Raw genomic sequence first — 19,926 nt, forward strand, 5'->3', positions numbered from 1 at the left:
CCTTTTGTTATTTTTCTCTTCTTTGGTTACTAATAAACATGATTTTATGATTTATGTATATTTATTACGTTTATAAAGCGTCGTGCACATTGGCCCGACAGAGTTTTTAACAAGGCGATATATTACTTAAATCATTTGCCGTCGGGCCTATACGCCCGACGCCTGATTCAGGGATATTCCGTTTTGTTGATGTGCAGCCTGAATAATTCCCGCGCTTTAGTTCTCTGTCTGCAATTGCATCAGCTTACTTCTAACCCGCCTTTTCCACATAGCTGAGTGCTAATTGACGTGTTTTGTTACTGGAATCCTACATTGGTTTTTTTATAAGTAATGTTTTGATAGTATTGCGTGTATACTAGTGATTGGTAAAAATGAGTGGCGATAATCTTCTTACGGATGAAATCGAACATATGATTGAGAATCCGTCTTCCCCGGGTGATTTGTTTGCCGGTATAAGTGATGATGACAGTGTGGAGTCAATGGTGGTTAGTGATATACCAGATGACACAGATAGCGACCTAGACTTTATTCCTGGTACTGATTCATAATATAATTCTGATGCCAATCAAGAATCAGACGTGGAACTTAATTCTACTGATGCTAATGGAACAGTTACAGATATCACAGGTACTTCTTTTATTTCTACAAACGCCAAGGACAATGATTTGGGCTGGGAAATGTTTGAGGGTAAGCAGAAAACGTTTCAGTTCACTCAGACAACAAAGTTTAACTCAGACAACAAAGTTTAATTTTTGTTTACCGAACAACAAAAAACCAATAGATTTTTTTCGTCATTACTTGACAGATGAATTAGTTGAACTTATGGTTGTAGAAACTAATCATAATGCAAATGAAGTAATTTCAAAGCTGTGACTAAGTCGTAAGAGTAGGCTAAAAGACTGGAAAAATACCAATCATGGGGAAATGAAAAAAATTATTGGCCTTCTTTTATATATGGGTTTAGTAGGACTTCCAAGAATCAGTGATTATTGGTCAAAAAACCCTTTGTATAAATTCTCAGTTGCCCGAAAAATAATGAGTAGAAACAGGTATCAGTTACTTTTACGTTTCTGGCATTTTAACGGTAATGAAAACCTCAAAAGAGATGGGCGGATTTGTAAAATAAAACTTCTGCTTCTAGCACTAAACCTTGACCTAAAAAAAGTTAGAGGGCCAAATGTAATGAAGCCATTAGTCATCGTTGACTAGAATAAGGCGAAAGTTGGGATAGATGTATCCGATCAAATGTCATCATATAACACTGCTGTACGGAAGACAATGCGTTGGTTCCACAAACTAGCTGAAGAACTTCTTCTTGGAACTGCAGTGGTCAATAGTTGGTTGGCCTACAATAATTTTCTTAACCACACTACATCTCATAATAAAAAAAAAACAAAACTTAGTCTCTATCACTAAGATCAGAGAAGAATTGGCCTGTTCATTGATGAACATGCAGGAAGAGCCACGCATTCCAAATGTGACCACTACAGGGCACCACTACCTGACGTCATCTGCTTTTGTTGGTGGAGGAGTACAAAAACGCCGACAAAGAAAGGTGTGCAAGTTGTGCTACAAAAAGTATCAGAGGAAAACGGGCGTAAGGTAGCAAGAAATTTGACACAAGTAACTACGTTTTGCAGTGAATGTCCCGAAAAACCATTTTTGGGTGAAACATGCTTCAAAATTATACACAAATAGTATATCTTCAAGTATATCTTTTGTGAAACGTATGAAATAAATCTCTTTTTACTGTAAAATAACAAATCATATATTTTATTCTTCCTGGTAGCAATAGTAAGGCTAAAACCTTATTATTTTATATTCTAACACCTATAAAAATACCCGTCGGGCAATGTGGCCCGACAAAAATGTCCAATGTAGCAATCTCATTCATATCACTAATAACAAAAATAAACACAACAAACAACGTTCTGTTAATAGCAGAACTTTTCATAGTTAAATCAGTTTCAGTTAGAGTCATCAGGGTGCAGCACAGGCACAAAGGTAATCAAAATGGCGGGTAACGTCTTTGTTATGCTGTTGGGCCACTTTACCCGACGTGCAATCTCTTAAAGACGTAGAGCGTCTGTCCATTTGGCCTGACGTGGCAGCTAACGTGTTAATAGTATTCTCTTGCCCTAATCTTAAGCCTAAATTTCCATTACCACGCCCAGTAACTTGGTCAAACTTGTTTTGAGTTGGTCTAGTAAGTAAAATTTTGTTTTCTCTGACATGTCCGTAAACACTCAATTATCCTTAGGCTTGTATTTGTAAACGTAACTCAGTAAAACTGCTTTAAATTTGTAGATGTGTACAACCCTTGTGGAGTTAACAATGGCAACTGTTCACACCTCTGCCTGCTCAGCATCAACTCCACAAGGAAGTGTGACTGTCCTCACGTCATGAGACTTTCCGAGGATGAAGTCACTTGCATTGGTGAGTACTTGCTGCCAAGGAGATGATCCAATTTTTTGGAATAGTTTAGCAGACAGTTTAATGATTGTACAAATAAATATCTATATATTTGCAAAATAACATTAGAATATAAAGGATTTAGTGTAAAGAATTAATTACAACTTTTCCCTTCTTCTTACAAAAGATTTTGTACTTCAAAAAGCATAATTTTAGATAGTTCCTTAGTTCCTTTAGATTGTGTGAAAAAGCATAAATTTTATACAGAAACAATTGTGCATTTAATGAAACATTTGTGTGAAACCTATAGTTTAAAATTTTATGTGACCAATTATTTACTTGCTATAGAGATTTAATGCTGATGAGAAGATGTATCCAATATTAGTAGTTAGTGGTAAAGATATTAAGTAAAGAGCAAGTCAAATTTAGCAAGTATGCAGTAATTATGTCAAGAATAAAATAGTTAAATAAAATATTTCCTTTTATACTACACAGCCAGGATTGTTACAGTAAACGAACGTGTGTTGCTGTTCTCCCGTGCCAATGAGATCCGAGGTGTGGACCTAGCTCAGCCATACTATCACACAATCCCTACTATCAGCTTACCTCAGGTGCTATCTCCCACCCAGCTGGACTACTTGGCCGCTACCAAGTCTATCTACTGGACTGACGGCCAAGTAAATGAGGTCAAACGGGCAGGACTGACTGGCGGACCCACCTACAGTCTCATTGATACTGGTTAGTGTCAACAATAGTGTTACTTGCCACCTCACACATTTACAGATTCATCATCTCATATCTTACTAATGAAGATAAGGAGAAGAAAGTTAAAACAGAATAAAAATTCAAATTGGCAAGTAAAGTTGTACTAAACTTTGGCGTGCCAGTGTTAAGGTTTTAACATCCACAACATCCAACTGCATGTCACCAATCAAAAGCACTATTTTTTTACAAACACAATGCTATTAGAGAAATCGCCAAACAAACTGCTCATGAATATCTCACTAACCATAATCGTTGTTCTTTGTCTTATCTTTTATCAAGCAGGTGTTGACTTTATTTCTGTCAGGTAATCACTTCTGTATGTATTTTCCTTTCTAGATTTTCTTATTTGTATCCTCTTGTCATTTTGCCTTCAGCTTCGTTTCATATTTTTGAACAAACCTTCTTTGTTGTATAAGCACAAACATTATAACCACTAAATTCTTTGTTAAATGTGAACCTAAACTGGAGTAACACGATTGTGATTAGTGTCAAAGTATAAGTAGTATTTCTGTTTACTTCCCATGCCATTCTCATAATTTCCATTCACGTAATTTTCTGATTTATTCACTCCTTATTTTAGTTTAAATTTTTATGTTATTTACATCACTAATTCGCTCCTATGCCCTTGAATTATAAAGTACAGCTGGTCTCGCTATAGACTGTTACATTTTTCATTTCCTTCCTCTCATTTTAAAGTTATTCAGAAAGGGTATCACTTGGTTTCTCTAGTATTTAGTCACTCATAGATTGTCCAATGATATATCTTCAGATAACACAGTGTCCAAATGGAATTTCCTGTAATTCAATCCAGAATGTAATGTTCAGTTTTAAATTATTGTTTAAACTGATTGCCTGATTTTTGTACTTTACAAGTTAGGAGTACGCCACACCATGTGTTACTCAACAGACTTCGCTAAGGTTGCATGCAGAATTTTAAGCCTATAGCTCATTTTATTCTCAAGATGTCCTGTGGTTAGTTATACATACATGTATGTCTGCAGACATACATCATACAAAGAAGACATTTTTAAATCCCTTCGGTAGACAGAGAAGAAATTTCAGTCTACTAAGTGCTTCACGCTTAACCAAATTCCATGGTTGGACATGCACCATTAATAGAACTCATTTTTGGCATTGTAGCAATTCATATGTTTCATGTAAAATTTAAACCCTTCAGATGATTTATAGAGATATTTTTCCACATGATACATTCACATAATTAAAGAATAAAAGCTCCGGTGAGGTAGTTAGGGTACTATAATGCAAGTTTGCACTTAAATCAGATCTTACCACCAATTTTTAAAATTGACTTTAACTCTATTATTTGTTTTACTATATGCGTAATCTACATGTGTTAATATGTTTGATATGATTTTATTCAGCCTGAAACAAATTGATTTGTTCTGCTATGTTCCTTTTGCCATCATGGTTAACCACAAGCCCAATGTAAAAATATTTACTAATGCTCAGCCTAATCTCATGGAGTGACATGCACCATCATCAAACTCAGGTTGCTAAAATATAAATAAAGAAGCTTCACATAAAATTTCAAATCTATGGGTCAAGTCATTTTCAAGATATCGTGTGGACAAACAGACAGAAAGACTAAAAAAGTCATAGTTTTTGGTGGAGACTTTAGACAAGTATTGCCCGTAATCCTTGTCCAAATTCAAATGAAGTATATATATATATATATATATAACCAGTATATATTATTATTTAAATTTAATCCATGTCTAATTACATGGGTGCTTGAATATTTTGTATTGAACAAGAATTTATTGATTGGCCCACTTCATTTGTTTATTTCATCCAGGAATTGACCATCCCATGGGATTTGCTGTGGATTGGATCTCGCTAAACTTGTACGTGACATCAAGCAACAACAATGTCAACAAGATACTAGTGTGCACTCTACAGGGAGAGTACATAACTACGATTTACTCTGCTGAGATAGCTCCGGAGAACAATGATGGCTCATTGTGGGAAGTAAGTTAATCGCTAATTACAAGAAGCATAGGTTGGCATAGTTGGCAAAACTTAGCCAAAATCTTTGATTTGATATATTTTTCCACCTATACAATATAAATTTTCAGTTGCATTTATGAATAAAGTAAAGACTTTATGAAACTAAAATTTAACAAATAATTACAGTACGTGTTCTCTAGGCAATTTGTAAGTTAAACTTTGAAAATCAACAACATACCAGTTTGATTCAAATTAGTAGCCAGCCACTTCCATTTTTTAAAGAAGACAATTGTTAGAGTATTTAAAGTTGCCAGTGTTATAGTAAAAGCTGTCATATCCTTCCTAATGTGGCAACGGGGTTGGCCTGATATTGTTAAAGCTGGATATGAAATTTTGATATAAGGAACATACTTTATTTATAGCATATACACTACCGATATTGTGGTTTGCTTTTTGAAAGCACTAAGTAATTATTGAAAGATTGAAGTCTGCACTTAGATTGTTACTGTGAAACTTTATAAATTTATTGTACAAAAAAGTTTATTCTATTTGAAACTTAACCCTTTGAACCCCAGGCGACGAAATATCGTCGCCAAGAAAATATGCGAAGATCCCCGCGGCGACGATGTATCGTCGCCAATGAAGTTGCGAGAATCCCCGGGCGACGTAATATCGTCGCCATGGTATATGCGTTTAATACATATTTATTTGAAATCGTAAAATACTTATTTTATGAGTATTAATACATATTTATATGTATTTTATTAAAATACTAATTTTTTTATTTATTTATTTACTAATTTATTTATTTAGGTAATATCAGTGATTTTTGTGTTGTACGCCTAGAGGTTTTTACAAGTCGCATACTTTTATATAAAAATTCAAAAAAAGTTTATTTTTAGAGATATCAATATAATTTTTTTTGTACATACACAAAACTAAATTTAGAAAAATAAAATGTGGGTGCCCATAGTAAAAATATTTCTTATTTTTTAATTAAAAAATCTTAAAATCAATTTTTTTGCCTAAAAAATCTATATACATATATTTTAAAATTATGTTAATGCTGTTAAACATTTTTTTTATACTTCAGACTAATCTTTTTCTGTGTATACAATTTCATTCTGGACATTTTGGTGTGTAATACAAGACAATAGCATAAAAAATAGCAAAAGTATTAATTTTTTACAAACAGTATGCAAAACAGCTGTTTCTGCTCCGGGGATTCTCGGTAGTTCTTAGGTCAAATGATTTTGGTACGTTTTTTTCCACCATCAATATTTTGGTCTGGGGTTCAAAGGGTTAAAACTAAATTAATGCATTGGATATTTTAAATGTTTGTGGTTATGTACAATAAAATATAATTTAAAAAGGGTATGCAGTAAATTCAAACTTATTTTATACAAATAATGAAACAATCAGTGATTTAAAATATTGAAAATGTAATTCTTAATCTAATGAATAAGTAAAAAATAACTATACTACCAGTACAATACGTCCCAACACACATTTGAAAGTTGACACATCAGCATAGATCTCACAAGATCATAGTTTCTTGAAATAGCATGGGTGAGTTCTTCGTAAGTGGAAACAAACTCTTCTTTCTCCCTCTCCCACTCCCACACCACTGGCTGATGTGTGGATGAAAGGTATTGAGCTTGCTGTGAATATTCCTTGCTTGCAGAGCTTACAATTAAAACGTTTTATTTTTTCACCAGGTTTTATGACAGATATGATTTTTAACTGTTGTAAAAGTTCTTAGATTTTTGTAAAAAGTTTAAAATGTCAGATGAATTTGTTGTGAAGTTTTTATGCATGTGTGTGTGTCCTTCATATTGGTAGAAAACTTTATACTTTATTTAATTTAATACATTTATATCTTTCCATTCTTCATTTGTAATTTTATATAGAAATACAATGGTGTATCAAGTATTTTCTTATAACTAGCAGGATTAATACAATGAAAATGCGGAGCAAGTACTTTTTGTGATTCAATGTTTATTGAAATTAAATAAGGCTATTGCCATTTATACAATTGAACGTAAATACAATGAAAATAAGTTACAGTAATGAAAGATCAGTCAAAGATAGAGAGAAAAATATAAATCTGTGTTGAAGAATTCAGGATGTGTGAAGAGAGGTTTGTTAATCAGCCATTTGCTCAATTCCCTCTTCAGGTTATGCCCCTCAGCTATGTTTGTCATATATAGTGAGCCTGTGTTGGGAAGTCACAAAACAGGATGCATGATGGAAACTTTGTGTTATAGTTGTGGAAATGTCAAGTCAAATCAAACATAAAAACAATCCCGATATGCTTTTTTGATGCCAAGGGCATAGTTCATTCAGAGTTTGTTTTCCCAGGTCAGACCGTCAATAACATTTTTTATTTGAAAGTTTTCATAAGATTGCACAACAGTGTTCGTCAAAAAAGACCCAATTTGTGGCAGATAAGAGACTGGTTCTTCCACCACGACGCACTTTCACACACAACCATCTCTGTTAGACAGTTTTTGGCTAGAAATGGCATGGTTCCACTCCATGCACCTAACTCGCCTGACCTGGTTCCGTGCAACTTTTTCTTATTTCCACCCATGAAAAGGGATATGAAAGAACACTGATTTAACAACATTAAAGAGGTCAAGATAAAAACAAGTGAGGAGCTGTCAGCTATTTCTAAAGATGAGTCCAAAAAGTGTTTCGAATGGTGGAAAAATCGGCAGGACAAATATATTAGTTATAATAGCTTGAAAATATATAGCTTTAAAAAAATGATCTAGTTTATTTTGGGTACCCCTCGTATATGGCATAGAACAAATGCTACCTAAGCATGTCTTCTGTAAGTATCTTGTATTGTAACTAAATAAAACAAAATGGTTACATTTTTAAACAAGCTAATTGTAGAACCCAGTTATTATTTGCTGGTTGTTATAATTACCTACTGTGGCCATGGGAGTAAGTAAGTAAAACCCAGTATAAAAGTTACTATTTAAGGAGATTTAAATTTATAATAGCAACAAAATAGTAGAATTAACAATTAGTTTGTTTGCGTTGCAGATACGGTCTCTAGCCATCGACCCTTTACGAGGCAAGCTGTTCTGGAGCCAAGCTCTGACAGGAGGAATCAACTCTATCATGGCGGCTCGCATGGACGGCAGCGACCGTCACACTCTGGTCAACCAGCGAGACTATAAAGAGATGGTTGGCGTCACAAGTGAGTAATAGCAGAGAATGAGATGATATTCTATTGCAAATACATTTTTGCCATCCTAATCTCTCTCTCCAATCGTCACAGTTTAAAGCCCATTATATACTTCATAAAATAACACAAACTGTATCTCTGAAAATTTTTGTTAAAAATCTTATAAAAGAAATTTTAATTTTGTGTAAAAATGTAATCCAAAATTGATATCTTAGGTGGTTACCTAATTTTTAAGACTCTGGCAATATTAAATACAATGCCTAGTATGTAAATGGAAAGATTCTGTCCAATACGTCGGCTCCAATCATAACAATTTCTTGATTAACATGTTAACTGCGGCAGATGCCTTAGGCCTTATCAGACCTTTTAAGTTCACTCAGTATGGAGCCGCAGCGAAAGTGTTAAACAAAGAATTCCACTGCACCAGTCATGTGGTGTAAACAATTTTGTATAATGATTTTGTCTAAAATTTAGTGTGTTTTTGGTCCTAGCTTAAAAGAAGGCTGTATTAAATTACATTTTTACCATTTTATTATTTAATATTTTGGAAATATTACTTGTCCAAAAATAAGTAAAACTTTTCATGTTAAATTAACTATCAAATTTTGTTGCAGTAAACATATTATATGATGGGTATTCTGTATATTTATGTTAGAATATAGTTTTCCATTAACTACCATTCTTCCATTTCAACAAGAGTTTTCTCAGTCATTGCCACCACCTAGTGAACCTCATGTAAGGACTACTAAAAACCCAAACATCAAAAGTGGGAATGGAACCAGTCCTGGAGTCATAAGAATCATAATTCAGACTAATCAGCGATCAAACATTTTGTTTACTTTGGCCAAAAAGAAAATATATTAATGTCATAAATATTTTTTTTTAAGATGATGTCATTTATCCTCATAGATCAAAATTTTAGAATTTTCACAACATGCCTAACATTGTCTTTCAACCCTCATGTTATATATATTGTGTGTGACAAATATTCAAATACCGTAACTTATAACAAATGTTTTTCTGCAGGTCTGGTGGTAGACTATAAAGACAATCGGTTGTACTGGGTGAACAGCGAGTCCAACTCCATACAGTTCTATGATTTTGTGCTGTTGATGGTGAAGCAAGTTCCATTGTTGGAGGGTGTCAGCCCGACAGCAGCAGTAGTCTACAACAATACTTTGTACTATGCTGACAACGCAGAGTCTGCGATCCACGCAATTGACAAGACTGACGGCTCGGGCCACTACGTTGTGCGCAACAACACAGGTCAGTTCTCTTACTACAGTAGATAAGCAGCTAGTTCTATTGTTGGATGGTGTCAGGCCAACAGAAACATGTGTTCATAATTGTTCATTGGCCCTTCATATTGATGAAGGTAAGGTATGTATTACGTACAACATAATGTGCAAATTTATTTTTCAAGGTGATAATACTGATTTTGTTATTGTGTACAGCACAGTGTACCACAATTTCAAGTGTGCTGCATTAATTTGAACAGTTTTGAATAATTTTGGAAAGTTTTATTATTTTGTTAAAACACAATTTATATAAGTAAACTTAAGATGTTTTGGAACTTGGGTGAAATTGTTTGTAAACCACAAAAATGAGCAAAGTACTCTTTTATTAGGATTATGTATTATTAAGTAATAATTATGACACATATTAATACAAATAAGATTGTTTTGTGGATACTAATTACATGCATACTAATTTATAATGTGTAATTTTAGAATCATATGAATAAAAGTTGTTGTCAAATAACCATTTTAACAGTCATTCTCAACTGGGTTTGGTAAAACCTGGGTAAAAGTAAAACTCAGAATTGGTCATGTTATTGAGCTTTTAGTCATTATTTTTATTTTAAAGACAATTTATTTCTGTAAACACAATTTAAAACTGTAGTTTTTAACACAACTACGAGGGGTATCCAAAAAGTAAGTTTCCATTAATTATGAAAAAGTTAAAAAGACTCAAAAAATAACTGAAACACATTTATTCAACTTTTTACATCATACCTTATTTTTCTACATAGTTACCATCCCTTTCTAAGCACTCTTGGTATATAGGAAGTAGTTTTTTTATTCCAGCATCACAAAATTCACCCGCCAAATTTTTAAACCAAGTATCCACCTCATTTTGAAGGTCATCGCTGTTGGCAAATCGCCGACCACCAAGGTGTCTTTTCAGCTCCGGAAACAGATGAAAAATCGCTAGGTGCAAGATCTGGTGAGTATGGAGGATGACCAAAAACATCCCACTTAAATTTCCTCAAAAGTTCCATTGTTGCACAAGCAGCGTGTGGTCGGGCGTTATCTTGAATAAGCAGAACCATGCGGGACAAAAGTCCACGCCGTTTATTCTGTATTGCCCGCCGAAGTCTGGTGAGAACTTCACAATACCTTTCTGCATTTATGGTTTCGCCACGAGGAAGATAGTCAATCAATAACACTCCACGGCAGTCCCAAAAAACTGTAGCCATTACCTTTCCTGCCGACTCAAAAACTTTGGCTTTTTGAGGAGCTGCCTCTCCTTTTTTTTGCCACACCATACTCTGGCGTTTGGTCTCTGGAGTTGAGTGGTGAATCCATGTTTCATCACCAGTGACTATTCTACTGAAAAGGTTTTCATCTTTATCGTCAAATAATCGCAAGAAAGACTGGGCAGCAGCCATTCGTTGTTGTTTATGGGCATTGCTCAATAAGCGAGGCACCCATCTTGCACACACTTTTGCAAGCTGAAGATCTTCTGTCATGATATTGTGCACAGATGACCGGCTAACTTCAACACTTGACGGCAGTTTATCCATAATTTCATCGAGAGTCACTCGCTTATCATTGTCAATAACTGCTCGTACAGCATTAATGACGTCAGGTTGCCGAGAATTGGCCGGTCGGCCACTACGCTCATCGTCATGAACATTTTCTCTTCCTTCCAAAAACATTGCACGCCAACGACGGACCATCTGAACGGACATAACATGTTCACCATACACTTGACACAACTGACGATGAATTTCAACGGCAGTTTCGTTTTTGGCGGTCAAGAAACGAATAACACTACGGACTTCGCAACTGGCGGCAGAACGCAGTGGAGTCTCCATGATGTTTGGGCAGCAACTGACTGAGAAGTGTGACAATGGGCCAGTGACCGGCGCACCTGTTGCCAACCGAACCGCGCTACATATCCCCGCCCACAGCTGCACGCGTGTGTTACGTACGCGTCTTTTTACAGAACAGGGAAACTTACTTTTTGGATACCCCTCGTATAATGAAACAGATTTTGTTGATTTACCGCTGCTTGTTAGAACTCGTGAACTGCCAAACCGTCGAGTGTTGTGGTGTTGTGATGATTGTGCGTGGTGTAATTGTGCCCTTATATGCAAAAGGAAACTATAATAAATTAAATATTGTTTTAATATATTTTATTATTTCCCATCAGCTTTTTTAATATGAGCTTTGGGCCTCCAATGGCAGGTTTAACAATGAATAATTAATTTTCAAAATTACAGCTTAGCAGTAAAGCACCAAAAATCGGTACCTTTTCTCATTCTTAAGGCACAAAACTTGGTTATTGTTTATAAATAATTTGCTTTTTATGTTTAGATGCAGAGATAAATAATCTAAATTTGAATGTTACTCCCGTAATTATAGCTCTATTAACGTTAAAACTTGTGTATCTACTTTTTGATCCAAGAATAAGCAGGTGATTTCTAACCAAACATTTTGTCGACCGTCGGCGCAGCACAGTGTCTAATATTTTACATGTATGAAATTACTTTGATGATCTTATAGTGTCATTTGAAAACAATATTTTTAATACTTTAAATTGGTTTAAAAAATACTAAATACTTTTTGAGGTTAGTTGTTCTTTTTCGCTTTTGTCACAATTTTGCGAGAGCTTTGAAAATGTGACAAATGCAATCACAGCTTAAACCCTGCCTCAAACCCACGTTGGGTTAGGAAGTTGTCTGTCTGTATGGGCCTCAGACCCACATCGGGCTAGTAAGCTGTCTGTCTGGATGGCTCGGACGTGTGAAGTGTGCACTCCCTTTACCTGGTACAATAATACAATTCCATTACAACATCCCTATCCAGAATGACTACATTGTAAATAAACTACTAATTATTATAGGACAAAACACAATTTTAGTATTAATAAAGTTTTTTCATGAATCAACTTCAAATATTCAACTAAGGTATAAATGCTCTTATAGAATAAACTGTAACTGTATATAATCTGTCATGAGATGTAAATGACACATTGTTGTTATAAATGTATTACTTATAGATTGAGAACCACTAATTGGGATTACTAATACACAAGCATGACTCAAGTAAGAGTGTAAACTGTAAAAACAAGAGAACCACAGGCAATAAATCAGAAGAAGTGTTAAATATATAATTTATGTTATGTGGGTTTAAAAAAAATCTGTGCCTGCTTTGTATTTTATTTGGTACATTGTCCAACTGTGCTAATAATAATTGTTCTGTCCAGGCAGGATCTTGTCGATAAAGATCTATGACCCGATGTCTCAGGTGGGGGAGAACGCCTGCTCTGTGAACAGAGGTAACTGTTCACATCTTTGTCTACCTGTGTCGGCCACAGAACGTGTTTGTCGCTGTGCTTCTGGATACTCTCCGCATCCACTGGACCCCACACAGTGTCTCGGTAAGTACTAAACTGGGGATTTGCTTTTAACCTAATTACATGTTCATCCATTAATAATTTTTTTAACGTAAAAATGTGTGAATGCTTTCTTGGCATTAATATAATTATTTTCAACCAACTATATCTATTTAATATTAAAAGATTCAATATGTATTTTAATTATTGAATAAATTTATAAAAAATGTATGTGTATAAAAACATGGATAGTAAAATAAATAATATAGTTTGACTACTCAATAACAACAATGATGGATTTTGTGGTATCTACATCCTGTAACATGAACAAATGGGGAAAAAGCAAACAATTCAAACAAATAATTATTTATCCTTCTTGAAAAAGATAAATTGATAAATATACATTTATATGTATAGTCCAATGGCAGCTCTTTCAGTTCATGAAGTCAGAAATAATGTTTCTTGGTAATAATGTTTAATGTGTCTTATAAGGAGTTTAAACTTAGATGCCGTGTAATAAGTAAATACAGTAAAAATGTGTATACTGTAATTCACAATGTTAAAAACACATCAATCCATTAATAAAATTAATATTTTGGGGGAACAACGGAAACAAGAGTTATATTTATTTTCGGTTGTTAGTTTTGTTAAATAAAAATTGTCAATTTTAGATGCACTCAACAGATTTTTAAATAAAATAAGTTTTAAATTCCATACTATAGTAATTATGAAATGTCTGTTCTTATGTCTACAGCACAAATAATGGAGAACAGTATTTTAGATAACTAAAAAGGATACATAATAATTACTTATTGACAATTCATATTTATTAATAAGTTTTTTTTAATGTTCATATAAAATACAAGACAGACAATTATACAAAAATTTAACTTCTAAAATTTGAATATAGCAAAAAGTGTTGTTCAACATATCAGGCCTTTTTAGCCACATCCTTTTCCGATACTTTTGTACATGCGAAAAATGTTTTCTATTGACATATTACAAAATAAATTCATCAGCTTGAAAACAAAAGAATAGTTATAAGTAGATATGTTGAGTTAGTAACGGGTATGTAACTAATAAATGATGTGCAGGTGTTGAGGAATTTCTGTTGTACTCTATCAACTGGGAGGTGAGAGGACTTAGTCTGGACCCAGAACACAACACAACAGAAGTGTTGGGTCCCATCTCTCGGGTCTCCATGGCCACCAGCATCGATTTCCAGGCAGGTGAGTCATCAGTGTGTTTGCTTACAATAGTAGATAGTTTATTATAAATATTGATTACTTCAATATTTTAGTCCATAACAGAATGAATAATATAATTGAATTATTGTTAATGTTGTGTAGATAAGTTGCAAGCCGGCTGTAAACAACCTTCAATTCAATAATTTAACTGTTCAATAATAACAATAATTAAACTTAAAATATCTTTGCACCCGTATTTTTAGTTGAAGAATAATGGGAGATTTCTCATTTTAAGGATCCTACTAATACACATCCACACACTTTTTTTAGTTTTCTTGTTACATTTAAGCTTTATGAATATTTTAACCAATGAAGTACAAACATGATTCAAAGCATTTGTTTATGTATTAATTTAAACTAAGACATCACCAATATTTCTATAATTAAAGTAAGGGTGTAATAGTGTTTGAGGTTCTGCATGTTTTTTGGGGGATAAAATCAAGATAGCCACCAGTACAGCCAACTCTTAAAATTAGATTAGCTTTAGTCCAATATAACATACAAACATTTTGTATCAAACAAATAAAGTAAAATAAGTTTACATCTCTTTTGCAGTCTTATTAATATCTAAGGTCGAGAAAGGATAGGTAATTAATAACTTAATGGTCAGGAATGCTTAAGTACAATCTCCAAATAACTTAGGTATAACCCTTAAAACTTGACTTTCAATTGCAGAGGCCCGAATGATGTCTTGTTTGTCTGAATGAGTTTAGTAGATCTCTATAACTTTTGGTTAATCAATTTCTTCTGTGTGTTTATATTGTGTACAGTGAAAGAGCTCTCAATCCAAATTTCAGTTATGTATAAATACATAGTAAAACAATATATTTTTTTTTTCTTTCAAATTCTTTAAACTAGTGACAGAATATAGTTACAATCACTGAATTACTTAGGTATAAGTCTTCACTAATGTAAAAAGTTGACGTTCAATTGTGGGAGGCCCGAATGATGTCTTGTTTGTCTGAATGATTAGTAGATCTCTGTAATATTTGGTTTTAAACAAAATAATTTTCTTCTGTATTTACTTTGTGTACAGTGCAAAAGCTCTCATTCCAAATTTCAATGATGTATATATACACATTAAAACAATGTATAATTTTTTTAATGTAAAATTCTTTAAACTAGAGACAAAATGTAGTAAATTGGTGTTGTTTACTTAAGATTGCACGTGACTTGTGTTTTGCAGAGAGTGACTACATCTACTGGGCAGACAGTGATCACGGCACAGTTACCAGGATACACAGGGATGGTACGGGGCGTCAGGCTGTCGTAGAACACTTTGAGAGTATGGACAGTGTCCCTGTGGACTGGCTCACAGGTATGTGCTTATTAAAAGTTAATGTATAATTTCATTGTAAATTCAGGTATATGTATTCATACAATTATGTAGTGTGTTTATTATAAACCACTTTATTAGGTACTGTCGAAAAATAAGGCGGCCCCTAAATGGGACCATGGACTCGTCAACAGCTAATTCTGCCTCTGCTGTTTTAAGGTTTTTGAAAATTCTGTTCAACACGTCAATCAGAGGAGCTGTTTTTGACAGACAGCCTTTATGGTTCTGGTTATCATTAAAGTGCCAAAATCTCAATAAAAGTTGGAATCTATTCCTACTCATAACATTTGGGGCTTGTAATGACTCATTTCATACACCCATCTCACATTCATTTCAATATTTAATTTAATTTAGAAATTTATTAGTAATAATAATTAAGGAATAATTATTTATAAATTGTCTCAAATTTTAATACAAACAATAATAAATACAAAATTAAATATATCAAAATTCACCTTATTACATATAAAACTCAAAAGTTATAAAGTGAACTAAAGTCAGTGATACAGTGTGCAGGGATGATTGTTGAGTGATGAGAGCAGAGGTTTAAAAAGTTGAGAGGAGAGAGGGATATAGAAGAAGTGAAGCAAGATTATTATTTTAAATAAAAAAACTGGTTATATTTTCTTCAGCAGTATTTGGTTCAAAAGAAAGGTTAATTTATTAAATTCATATTATCACTGAAGTACAGAGAAGCAGAAGACAGACATTGGGTGAGAAAATTCCTTTTTAAATTTAACAGTGATTCATTGGAAGAACATAAAACCCAGGAACATTCGATTTGGTTAACAATTCAAAATTAATATAATTAAAATTTAACAAAATTATTTTCAAATTACAATATCTTTTGTTAAAAACAATACCTAATATTTCTATTTCATTAAGCCAGCACGACCACCCTGCCCTAAAATTTAAGAACTGTATTTAAAAATTTACCATTATTGTATCCTCCATCTTGTTTCAAAATTCAAACCTGTATTTTAATTAATTTATCATCATTAAAGTTCACATTTGTATCATACTGAGTTATTTATTATTTCTAGCTATAATCATCAGAATACAAATTAAGTTTATTTAACCATTTATTTAAATTGTATAGTAGTAGTATATTACAGGTTACAGAGTTTTTGTACAGAATACTATTAGACCAGTAGTCACTAATTCTTGGACGGGATGACAATCCCATCCATATTAATAACCCTAAAAACTTTTCTATTTCATTTGGATCAGTTGGTCTCCAATTTCTAAGCCCTTCGACTTAGTCGCCGATTACCTAATATTTGCTCAGCATGTCGGTTGGTCTCAGTAACCATGAGCTGAACAACTTCATCACTTACTACGAGTTTGTAATAATAAATGGGTTTTCTATCTTTAGGCAAGTTTATATTGTATTTTGGTGTTCTAGAGACATTAAAGTGCTTTTGTAGCCCTTCAAAACCACCCCAAGAGAGGTCTATTGGGACTGGATTTTTTTTCTTAGCCCGTATAGCTGGTTGCCGGTTGACAGATCGCCCTTGTCCTTGGCCTCTTCCACAGCCTCGTCCTCTTAGCGATGTAGTGGGTGGATCAGGAGTAGGCCTATTATTCTGGTTGTCATGAGCGTCTAAGGGAAGTTCAGTATCAGATTGGTGTTGGTCATTATCGAATAAGTAATTATCAGGTTGGTCATCATAAGGTTGGTGCTGGTCATTTTCGAGTAGGTCATCATGTAGTTGGTTATCGTAAGATTGGTTGTTATTTGTTTGGTATTAGGTTCAGCAATAGGCTCACTGCTAAGTAAATTTTGTACAAATGAGGGTGGGCCTCTAGATCGATATCCATAAAATCAACAGATGTGTTTGTAATTGAAAATCATTAGTAAGAGAAAATCATTTGTAAGGAGTTAGGGCCATTATGATCTAAGCTATCAACATCTGAGTCACATTCTCCTCCAGAGTCACTAGCAGGTGGAGTGAAATAACTTACGTTTGAACCACAGTCACTAGCAGAATCATCTTCATCATCAAGTCCCCTACAAAGTTCTTTACCTATTTCAGAAGAACAAAGTGGATCGTTATCACTCAAATCACTCATACTGTCAACAAAGCTCACTAAAACACAAGATACTACACAGTGACAGCAACAACTTCAAATCCACTAGGTGAAAAGTAAGGTTAGGACGGCGTGGTTTATTTCCGCGGAATGGCTGTTACTAGCGCACTGGGTGGCAGAAAATAGTAAACATGGGAACAGACTAACTTACATAGCTAAGGGGGGTAACTCATGTGTTTTGTTGGAATTATAAAGAGCTGGTAAATGTAAATTCAGTAAGTTACACTTGGGTCCCGAACGGTCCAACATGTCAAATTACAAATATATTTTAGTGTTGAAATTTGACATGTCGGACCAATTGGCCCTACACTTTTTTACAGTACTATGTGTATGTACTACGTGAAACAAGTGTTATTATAGTATTCAGAAAACAATACAGTGGAAATATAGTAAATATAACATTAATGAAATCTTGGAACTGTAGATGCGAAAAATATAATGGGGCAGCTAACGTGTTAAATATACTTTGTGAATGGAAACCATAGAAAGATAACCCAAGTAGCAAATTTAGGTGATTTTGTAAATAATATTTGACTTGTAGTTATGTACCATATTATCTATTATCGCATGTCTGATATGTCTATGCTCTGAGAATAGTTGCTTGGTAGTAACCGACATAGAAGCAGCACATCAACAGGGTGGCCACCCAACCGGGAAATCGGGAATTTAACGGATCGGGAAAAAAAACCAGGAATAAGCCGGGAATTTTGTGGAGAACTGGGAAAATTTCAAAAATAATTTTTCTGTCTCCAAGAAAAACTTGACTTATAAAATCAAGTCAATTTGACGGCTTCTTGAATCAAGAACTGATTAATCATGAAACATTGTATTTTACGCGACGTGGCTCGTGAATTGTGAATCACGATCAACATATGTTCGTGAGCTACATCTAACGCTGGTTGATCTAAGGTTACCTCCACTAGTGTAGTGAGTTTATCTTGCTTAGTCTTACTCCTGTGCCATGGCAAGCTCTGCCCCCCCCCCCCCCCCAAAAAAAAAAACGTAACAATGCATTCGACAATTAAAATCGGCCGACCGATCGTTTCTAATCGCCACTAAATGAGTGGTACACTTAAAGCAGTAATGCGGCAGGGCGGTAGTAACCACAATACAAACGGGTTTTTTGTACTTAAGTATTATTCAGTCGCCGAAGTGGGTTCTCCAGACGAAGTTGTCCAACTCTTATTCTTTAAAGAAAATAGTGTTTTGGAAAGACGTTTGTTACATAAATAGCACAGGCCTAAAATGTACAGTGCTATACCCAGGCTTCAGAGTTCGGATCGTAGAATAATATAATTTTTGACGGTTTGATAAGAGGTGCAGCCTGGGTTTTTGAGTACACCAGAATGTCAGTTGAATTTATACAAAACTTAATAAGATACCTTTTGGAGAAGAAAGTAGTAGGTTAGTTACAACAAATAACATCGAGAGGGGGGGAGGCGTTTGCGTCCTGTTGCACAGCAATGACAGACTGAGCTGAGGGTTGAGCAGCAGGAAAAAAATTTAATGTTTAGAATTGGCGGCGGATAAATGCCATCATGTGGTACTGCCCTGCTGCTCATGTCTGCCATGTCTACTGTCGGGTGTTCCCCATATGTACAACACAAACCTTAAACTTAAAAATCCACGCCCAATCTAGCGCTTACCGCCCACCGCTAACCGCTCGTATCGCGGCTGATGCCTTGGTTGGTCTATGAACGATTGCTTCTCACACACGCTTCGATCGTCATCAAATTACATAGGTTAAAACAAATGAAATAATGTTATGTTTAGATATCACGGTCACATCCAAATCTCGACTGAACTGCGTTTACACTGGCAAAAAATGGCACAAGTTGTATGTTCCAACTAATTATTGCTAGTCTAACCGGGCTCACGAGCTCTCGCGAACGCTGCTACAACCAGTGCTGGACAGTTGGTTACAGGAACTGGAGAACAGTGTCGGTTATTAACATCTCAATGATAAACATTGCTGAGACATCACTGTCGTGTGTAAACAGACTTCGTCTTGTTGATAGCTGTTCTTTTGAGTAAAATTGCTTTTATTGTTCACATTATGCTACAGTAGCTGTGCAAATTCTCTCACAACTTTAATTGCCTGTGTAAACTCAACTTAATGTTGTTGCCAGTCTACAAACAGCAGACGGCCAGCTGATCAAATCAGCCACGCTCATCAGTTTTCGTCGTTAGAGCGGCATTGGTTGGACGACAACTGCAAATCCCGTCAGTTCTCCGGTCAACTATTTACCGGAACAACTTCTGACGATCGTTCGTTCGGACGATTC

The 19,926-nt window shown here is 34.5% G+C and overlaps 1 protein-coding gene across 1 annotated transcript in view; it reads left to right on the forward strand.

Annotated features, from left to right (window-relative positions):
• The window catches only part of LOC124364525 (low-density lipoprotein receptor-related protein 1), a 221,709-nt gene that overhangs the window by 98,518 nt on the left and 103,265 nt on the right, over window positions 1-19,926 (forward strand). Inside the window, 8 exon segments of the mRNA XM_046820081.1 lie at window positions 2,308-2,436; window positions 2,923-3,150; window positions 4,994-5,166; window positions 8,200-8,356; window positions 9,371-9,610; window positions 12,839-13,012; window positions 14,062-14,196; window positions 15,401-15,532. Coding sequence (XP_046676037.1) covers window positions 2,308-2,436; window positions 2,923-3,150; window positions 4,994-5,166; window positions 8,200-8,356; window positions 9,371-9,610; window positions 12,839-13,012; window positions 14,062-14,196; window positions 15,401-15,532 — 1,368 coding nt within the window.

This window comes from Homalodisca vitripennis, chromosome 1 (assembly GCF_021130785.1).
Source record: "Homalodisca vitripennis isolate AUS2020 chromosome 1, UT_GWSS_2.1, whole genome shotgun sequence".
NCBI classification, from domain to species: domain Eukaryota; kingdom Metazoa; phylum Arthropoda; class Insecta; order Hemiptera; family Cicadellidae; genus Homalodisca; species Homalodisca vitripennis.